This window comes from Coregonus lavaretus (assembly GCF_964263955.1).
Source record: "Coregonus lavaretus genome assembly, chromosome: 4".
NCBI lineage: Eukaryota > Metazoa > Chordata > Actinopteri > Salmoniformes > Salmonidae > Coregonus > Coregonus lavaretus.
This window is the reverse complement of record NC_139991.1, coordinates 10,332,046-10,341,719: the sequence shown is the minus strand read 5'-3', so window position 1 is coordinate 10,341,719 and position 9,674 is coordinate 10,332,046. Positions and strand designations below refer to the sequence as shown.

The 9,674-nt window shown below is 41.8% G+C and overlaps 1 protein-coding gene across 1 annotated transcript; it reads right to left on the bottom strand.

Moving 5' to 3' along the window:
- Window positions 1–4,924: 4,924 nt before the first annotated feature.
- LOC311128057 (protein phosphatase 1 regulatory subunit 3E-like) lies at window positions 4,925–9,267 on the bottom strand. The gene has a single exon (XM_084160008.1). The coding sequence runs from the start codon at window positions 9,191–9,193 to the stop codon at window positions 8,270–8,272; it is 924 nt and encodes a 307-aa protein (XP_084016134.1). The 5' UTR covers window positions 9,194–9,267; the 3' UTR covers window positions 4,925–8,269.
- Window positions 9,268–9,674: the final 407 nt, after the last annotated feature.

Here is a 9,674-nt window from a genome sequence, read left to right as displayed (position 1 = left end):
ATATGCCCATCCATCAGAATGGGAAAAGTCAAGGACACCAAGAGTACCTGTTCTCTGTTATATAGCCTACATGTCAGAGACAAAATTGTGACTGAAGCCAACCCTCCTGATCACAAGAGATCCCTCAGCCTGTCCTCATGCCCCCCAAAACCACCCATGCAACCCCACTCCAACCGAGAACACTGAGGGGCGTGCCGACAAAGCTGATCAATTCAAGGACACGTGTCTCGTCATGACTGCGGTGAGGGGCTGGGTGGCTGACCACCGCAGCGCAGCAATACATTTGATGACCTACAGAACTAGAGCCCTGTGTGGATTAGACGGTCGTCTGATAAATGAGCCAGTCATCTCAGAGCAGACAGACAGCAGTGGAGCATTCAGAGGAGAAAATGAGGTCTCTCATAATACAATCAAAATCACACCCTGCAGGGAAATTAATCTGTAGAGCTTTGTATTAAACCTGTGTCATCTCAGAAGATGCTGTGACATTGATTCTAGTTGAGTTAATAAAGCTATTGTAATGAAAGGTTAAGGTAAAGGTTATTATTCCATGCTGCTGACTGTAGTGTGACAAAGGAAATTTAAAAAACTACAACACGTTTTAATTTCCCATCACAAAGGCCTTTATTGCCGTTGTTTTAATAAAATATAGGCTACATTACAATCTCACCTTAAAAAGAATAGGGTACTTCAGCTGTGCATGCAAACAGCCAAAATACAGTGTTAAACATTAGCTCCAAACAATACGTCAGACACCAAGACACATCAACACAGACAGATGATGGACTGCAGTACTAAGGTTTGCATAGGTTCAAAAGAAGAAGATTGATAATCTTATAGGTCAAACCAAGGGAAATTCACTTCCTCCACTCCACATACACTACCGGTCAAAAGTTTTAGAACACCTACTCATTCAAGGGTTTTTCTTTATTTTTTACTATTTTCTACATTGTAGAATAATAGTGACGACATCAAAACTATGAAATAACACACATGGAATCATGTAGTAACCCAAAAAAGTGTTATACAAATCAAAATGTATTTTATATTTGAGATTCTTCAAATAGCCACCCTTTGCCTTGATGACAGCGTTGCACATTCTTGGCATTCTCTCAACCAGCTTCATGAGGTAGTGAACTGGAATGCATTTCAATTAACAGGTGTGCCTTGTTAAAAGTTAATTTGTGGAATTTATTTCCTTCTTACTGCGTTTGAGCCAATCAGTTGTGTTGTGACAAGGTGTGTGTGTGTGTGTGGGGGGGGGGGATACAGAAGATAGCCCTATTTGGTAAAAGACCAAGTCTATATTATGGCAAAAACAGCTCAAATAAGCAAAGAGAAATGACAGTCCATCATTACTTTAAGACATGAAGGTCAGAAAATACGGAACATTTCAAGAACTTTGAAAGTTTATTAAGTGCAGTCGCAAAAACCATGAAGCGCTATGATGAAACTGGCTCTCATGAGGACCGCCACAGGAATGGAAGACACAGAGTTACCTCTGCTGCAGAGGATAAGTTTATTAGAGTTACCAGACTCAGAAATTGCAGCCCAAATAAATGCTTCACAGAGTTCAAGTAACAGACACATCTCAACATCAACTGTTCAGAGGAGACTACGTGAATCAGGCCTTCATGGTCGAATTGCTGCAAAGAAACCACTACTAAAGGACACCAATAATAAGAAGAGACTTGCTTGGGCCAAGAAACACAAGCATCTGGTTTGGGCTTAGTGGGACTATCATTTGTTTTTCAACAGGACAATGACCCAACACACCTCTAGGCTGGGTGATGGAGTGCTGCATCAGATGACCTGGCCTCCACAATCCCCCGACCTCAACCAAATTCAGAAGGTTTGGGATGAGTCGGACCGCAGAGTGAAGGAAAAGCAGCCAACAAGTACTCAGCATATGTGGGAAAGACCGTTGGAAAAGCATTCCAGGTAAAGCTGGTTGAGAGAATGCCAAGAGTGTGCAAAGCAAACATCAAGGCAAAGGGTAGCTATTTGAAGAATCTCAAATATAAAATACATTTTGATTTGTATAACACTTTTTTGGGTTACTGCATGATTCCATATGTGTTATTTCATAGTTTTGATGTCTTCACTATTATTCTACAATGTAGAAAATAGTAAAAATAAAGAAAAACCCTTGAATGAGTAGGTGTTCTAAAACTTTTGACCGGTAGCGTGTGAGTAAAGTGAACTTGATTGAAACTATTTCAGATGTATAACATTTCACAGTGAGAGAGAAAGCTGTGTATCAAACACATGACTGGGGATGGAGAACATATTGGTTAGTAGCAATTCACAGGAATACGTGTCAAGTCGGGAGAGGCATACCAAACCAAACCATGCCTCTTTTCCTAGCTTTCCTACTTTCCTACTCAAAGTGCGCTATGCACTTTGAGTAGCTCAATATTACAATCATTAGTCACTCCTTTCAGACGTTTCAGATACTCCAAAGTGCATGTCGTCTATAGTGGCATGCATGCAACTCTTTAGCCTAAAGATCCCCTGAGCTTAGCCCCAGTACATACTGTCCAGTATGCTTTGACTGCTCGACCTATTAGCACATGTTGATCAACCTACCATAACATCCCTTCACAGCTTAGACCTCTTATGTGTTCATTTCAGTATGAACTCTAAACATAAGGCAATGGAACCATCTTAAGTTACACCTTATACAATAACCCTATCATTTCTGAGACCCCGCCCACATTTTGCCATAAGGTTCAGTTGCGTACCGCAGTTTTAAAGCAAATTTCCTGAAATTCTATTTTTATGATGTGTTCATATGCTATCTGTGGAGGGGGGGGTGGGGGGGTGGGGGGTTGCAACCTCCAGGGGGCCCCCAACCTCCCCCCAAAAATGTTTTACTACAAAGTGACCCCCGGGGCCTGCGGGGGGGTGTGGTACGCCAGTGATAATGTTTACATAATGTTTACACCGTTTTTAGATTTGATTGCTATTTTAAATGTTTACTTGGAGTTACTTTGTAGTTTTGACAATTTTAAATAAATAATAATACACAAAATAAACTTTAGGCCTACACCTCATATCCATCCACTGCTTGCAATCCTGTTTTTGAAATGCTATTACACTACATAATTTGGTAGCAGAAAGACATTCAATATGCAACACATAAAAACAAATAAACATTATTGAGTGTTCATAAAATGTGGTTACATTGTGTTGACAAACACTATACTGTCTGTTTCTGGAAGCCCTTCATCCTTCCCCTATAAAACATTACACCCTAACCTCCATGGCATATTCACAAAGTGAAATGTAATGATGGAAACAATTCATGATTGAAATCATACTTTACTGCATGTACACTTATTGAGAGAATATTTACAACTAATAGAAATCATAAGCAAAAGCTACATGTTGAAACATAACCATTACATTTAATCACTGACCTAGGAAACATAAAACAATCTCTGACAAGGCGTGACATCTTGTTAACCACAGTAGTCTATGTGGAGATACAGCTGCCATGTGTGGAACTCACTGACTGCACAGACTAGCATGCTTTTGAACACAGTGAGGCCAACCAGCTGTCAACCAATGGTCATGTCTCAACTCAAGAGTGGGCTGCACAATTAATCGAATTCACATCAAAATCATATATTGACATGTGCAATATCCATATCGCAAGAGATCCATATCACATGCAATATTTTGAAACGCATCTCAGCTGTGAGTAACTTGAGGTTTTATAGCTTTCTCCGTTTCTTTCTCCTCTTGCGGCTGCTTCCCACACACACACTAAGCCTCGCCCCCTGTCACTCAAGCAGCGCAGTTCCTCCCCCTCGCTGTTTGTTGACTATAGATTTGCATGTTGTTCCGTTAGTTCAATGCAGTCAACAAATTGTTCCAAACAAGAACGATGCTGCTTTCCACTTTGCTTCTTAATATAATTACATCTATTTATTTGATTCCAACAGTTCACCCAAATAGTTTGATCTTTATTGCACGTCAAATCGCAATAGCCATATTTGGTTTTAAAAAATCGCTTTTAGATGTTTTGCCCATATTGTGCAGCCCTAGAGGTCGGTTAATGTCATGGTGGACATGAGACCATAAGTGAGGTTATTTTGGTCCAACCAGGTTCTACAGATTTAGATATTAGAAAGAGCCAACCACTGGACTCTGGAAACCAAACAGCTATGATAAGCCAAACAACTCTGCTAAATTGTTTGAGTCATTTGGACATGCTCAGTGGTCACATGAGTAGTCTTTTTTCCATTTTCAATCTCGAGGGTTGAATAGTCTGGCCAAGCTCCCTCCAGGTCCTGGATCATGTAAACACAGGCTTTTCTTACTGAACCATGTTGACATTATAGTCAGTCAACAGTAACTAACTATATTATATAACTACATGTTATTCTCAGAGATGCATTCCATTTTCTAAACAGATACATCTCCAAGTTGATGACCTCTCAGAGGCTTCCTCAACAAAACAAAATATTGATACATTCCAAGCATTCATGTTATAGAAAACGCCCACAAATTATAACAACACAAATAAATTCAAACTTGAATTTAAACATGCTGTACATCCAGTACACCTGTAGACAAACAGTTTGTGTAATGTGGGCTGTTGATTTCCATAACCTAAGTTTAGTTTGCCATCCATCCATAATGAGCTCCCTCAGCTCATGTCAGAGGTGTTAAACTCATTCCACTGAGGGCTGAGTGTCTGCAGGTTTTAGTTTATTCCTTTCAATTAAGACCTAGACAACCAGGTGAGAGGAGTTCCTTACTAATTAGTGACCTTAATTCATCAATCAAGTACAAGGGAGGATCGAAAAACCAGCCGACACTCGGCCCTCAGTGGAATGAGTTTGACACATGTGCATTACAGTGCCTTCGGAAAGTATTCAGACCCCTTGACTTTTTCCACATTTTGTTAGGTTACAGCCTTATTCTAAAATCGATTAAATAGTTTTTTTCCCTCATCAATCTACACACAATACCCCATAATGTAAAAGCAAAAACAGGTTTTTATAAATGTTTGCTAATAACAAAAATTAATTAAACAGAAATATCACATTTATATAATTATTCAGACCCTTTACTCAGTACTTTGTTGAAGCACCTTTGGCAGCGATTACAGCCTCGAGTCTTCTTGGGTATGACGCTACAAGGTTGGCACACCTGTATTTGGGAGTTTCTCCCATTCTTCTCTGCAGATCCTCTCAAGCTCTGTCAGGTTGGATGGGGAGCGTTGCTGACTAGTCTCCCTGTCCCTGCCGCTGAAAAACATCACCACAGCATGATGCTGCCACCACCATGCTTCACCGTAGGGATGGTGCTAGGTTTCCTCTAGACGTGACGCTTGGCATTCATGCCAAAGAGTTTAATCTTGGTTTCATCAGACCAGAGAATCGTGTTTCTCATCGTCTGAGAGTCTTTAGGTGACTTTTGGCAAACTCCAAGCGGCCTGTCATGTGCCTTTTACTGAGGAGTGGCTTCAGTCTGGCAACTCTACCATAAAGGCCTGATTGGTGGAGTGCTGCAGAGATGGTTGTCCTTCTGGAAGGGTCTCCCATCTCCACAGAGGAACTCTAGAGCTCTGTCAGAGTGACCATCGGGTTCTTGGTCACCTCCCTGACCAAGGCCCTTCTCCACCGATTGCTCAGTTTGGCCGTAAGGCGAGCTCTAGGAAGAGTCTTGGTGGTTCCAAACTTCATCCATTTAGAATGATGGAGGCCACTGTGTTCTTGGGGACCTTCAAAGCTGCAAAAATGTTTTGGTACCCTTCCCCAGATCTGTGCCCCGACACAATCCTGTCTCAGATCTCTACGGACAATTCCTTCGACCTCATAGCTTGGTTTTTGCTCTGACATGCACTGTCAACTGTGGAACCTTATATAGACTGGTGTGTGCCTTTCCAAATCATGTCCAATCAATTGAATTTACCACAGGTGGACTCCAATCAAGGATGATCAATGGAAACAGGATGCACCTGAGCTCAATTTCGAGTCTCATAGCAAAGGGTCTGAATACTTATGTAATAAGGTACTTCTGTTTTTTGTTTTAATAAATGTCTATATGTTTCGAAAAACCTGTTTTCACTTTGTCATTATGAGGTATTGTGTGTAGATTGCTGAGGAAATGTTTTTATTTAATCCATTTTAGATTAAGGCTGTAACGTAACAAAATGTGGAAAAAGTAAAGTGGTCTGAATACTTTCCAAAGGCACTGTTTGTGATGCCAATGTGCCAACAAACGAGTTCAGCATGAAGCACCAGTGCTATAGTATCAACTGTACAATATGTAGTCCTACCAAACAAACACTGTTCTTTTCTATATCATCAGCCAAGTCTAACATTGCAGCTTTGAAATCAGTAAAAGCAGTTTAGATCACCAGTGTAATAGTACTACCTCAAAAGACAACACTGCACAGTGGAAGTTATTTACAAAATACTGACAATGAAACACTACTGTTTTACTGGACTGGATGTGTTTTAAAAATGCCATGAGTTTGACTATTTTGGTTCTAGTGTATTTCATAAAAAAATAATGTTTTGTTTTGTTCAACCTGAATAAAAGGAGAAAAACCTGGATTTTTTGGAAGATCGTCAGGTCCGCACTCTAGAAACGATCTGAGGTAAATATATAATTTTCAACAGCAACCGTTGCATTTCAAGTCCAACAAGGAACATAAACAAAAGTCCAGCAGTATCTGTCTCTGTAAGTTGTCATTGTGTAATAACAGTTATAAAATGGAGTGATATCCGTGTGGATTTTGTCATTATAGCTCAACTTGAAGAAGGTAGATGAGGCAGGGTGACTGACTCTGCAGTGGACCTTAGGACTGGAGCTATCCTCAACTATTGTTTACAACAAGACACCTGGTGAATTATTGGGACTGGTTGAGATCAAGAGTGTCACAACAGGAATGCTGTAAAATATCAACTGTCATGCCATTAAGTTTAGGCAGATCTGTGATTAGTGGTGCTGGAAATCAATTAGACACATGCAGAATGCACTGCAGAGAAAAATCTATCATAAGATCCTGTACAAAATATTCTGTATAATAGTTTTTCTGTATAATAGTTTTTCTGTATAATAGTTTTTCTTTGCCCGCGTGTTTAACATAATGCATATAGTATATGCATTATTTGGCATTTGAGAGTGGTAAAGATCCACATATTATTATGTTATATGTTTGGGGGTCATATCAGATCATCCTACTAGCCTACTGCTAGACTGTATGGCTCCACAGTCTACTCTACTGCTATTGGTTTGCCTCTTCTGGAAAATCGTTTTCTGATGCATTTATAACCAGCGAACAAGGCTCGTGGGATGATTTCCTTTGTCAAACATCATCTCGTTGAGCATTGCTATAGAGAGTATTAATTATTTCCCCAACATTGAAATATTCGTGTTGTAATAGCTATAAAACTGAATACACCCAATATTGATCAGGATAAAAGCACAGCAGCGGTCCCCGTTACTTCTAAGGGTTATTATAAGGCATATCCAAGAAGATGAAAAGATTAGGAATTGGTCAAACAAATGGCAATTTGATATTTCCTTTGTTTATCCTGCGCGAATATTGGTGTTACTGAGCCTCTGAGCTGTCCCATCCGGTGGAGTTTTCAGATGAGAGAGAATTGGACTGAAAGCCGGTATGATAGGTGCACAGGCGGGATACACGTGAGCACAGTCCCTTGCTATCTGAAATTAACAAAGAGAAGATGGGCTGTCTTTGTATTTTTCATAACCATTTCCCCCAGTGTCTTAAAAGCATTCGTTGACAGTTAAGACATCGCACAAGATGTTAAATAAAATAGTCGAGCATCGCTGTGTTTTAGTGAGGGACAGTGATGCTTAAACGGGTTATATTCCTGGCACGTTTTCAATGGCACGTGTCCCTGCATTACATAAGGGTATGGTCGTGCCCCACCAAAGGGCACAGGACTGTACAAAGCCCCCACACCAAGGCAAATGATCATATAGCAGATTCACCTCCTAATAAAGGGCTTGTCTTTCTCAATCCTGTCAAATCTGTCAAACATAATGACATGAAACAAAAGCAATGTGACAGTGGTGAAGAAAAAAAAAACATATCCCAAACAATGTCAAGAATGACTGAGTGTACAGCTGGACACGGCAGTTGGATCATTAACACAATGTGTAGAGGCTATAGCCTAGGCTAGGGCTATTCTTCATTATGGTAAAGCGGTGCCCGTTGAGAGATTGCGCGCTTTACACACACAGTGCGCTGGTGAGAACGCCAAAGGGCGCATGCAGGTTAGATGAAGTGAATCCAGCCATCCTCCCACTCACGGGGTGGGGAAATCTTAAACCTGTGGCGTCGCACTTTGTAGTTGACCCCGTTATTATTGTCCCAATACTCATCTCCACCAACGCAGTATCTAATTGCAAACTGCAATGTGCCTCCACTCTCCAGAAATGTCGTTGGGGTGATTATCTTAAAGGAGAATTTGTCTGTCACGCCGTCGCTTGATTCTGGGATATATGATGCCAGACTGTCCATGAAGGTTATCCAGTTGTTGATTGAGAACCTCAAATAGACACTTTTCTCGAAAGCCATGTTCAAAACCCGCACGACGCCAGACAGACTGAACTCGTCGGCTTCAGCACACTCCAACAACACTTTAACTTCTTTCACTTTCTCAGTAAAGCCTGGTAGGGTCCCGGGGTTCTTGAATTGCATCTCCATAAAAATTGACTGGGTGGTAGGTGCCCTGGGGAACTTATCAAAGGGATTCAGATGGAGGGGACCCCTGTCGAATGTGGCCATTATGCGCTCCGGCACATTGGGCATGTCTGTGTCATTGAAGTGCTTCACAGAGGTGAGCTCCAGACCCAGAGAGTCGGCGAAACGGACCTTTTTCTGGCTGCAGGGACTCCGGCTGCGGGAGATCTCAAGTTTCGCTCTCTCTATGGGGGTCGGCAGAGACGTGCACCTCCGGCGCAGGTTCGGACTCTGCGGGGGTTTGAGGAAGGATTCCCGGCCTCTTGGTCTCTCATCCACCACATGGTGCATCTCGATGGGCTCGCATGTTCCGTTCAGCTCCATCCCCTCCACGTCTTCTAGTCTCGGGTCTGCTGCCAAGCTCCCGAACAATCCAGCTATGCAGCTGTAGTTCCTCGGGAGGCAGTTCTTGGGAGGCAGCATGACCACGACAGAACGCACAGCCTCGGTTTCCATAAAGCGGGAGAGTCGCTGGTCTTCAGTCGAAGTCGTCGTGATCAGAGGCACGGAAAAAGGAACACGCCGTTAGGTGTAAGAGAAAAACACACGGATAAACGCCGTGGTACCACGTCAGACTGTGACACTGCGCATTTCTGAACCAATAAGCCAAGCTGCTGCAAGTGCAGCTAGAACAACAAATACCAAACATGCCTCCCTAACGTCACTTTATATTTCATTCACAGGCATACAAATTCGTTCATTATTAAATAATATGAAATATGGGATTCCCTTATCACTGTGCACATTTCCAGCAGCATGCCCCAGTCAAGGGCTGAGATTACAGTGCACATAAAACTGCACAGAGCTAGGTGGACCCAGTGAGAGGCATGAAATTATAGTCATAAGGTTTGTCCCTGGCTGGACCACAACGTGCCGAATAGCACGTCTCATTTCTTGCCTAACGACTCATCCTGAATTTTATTCCGCTGCTGTATGG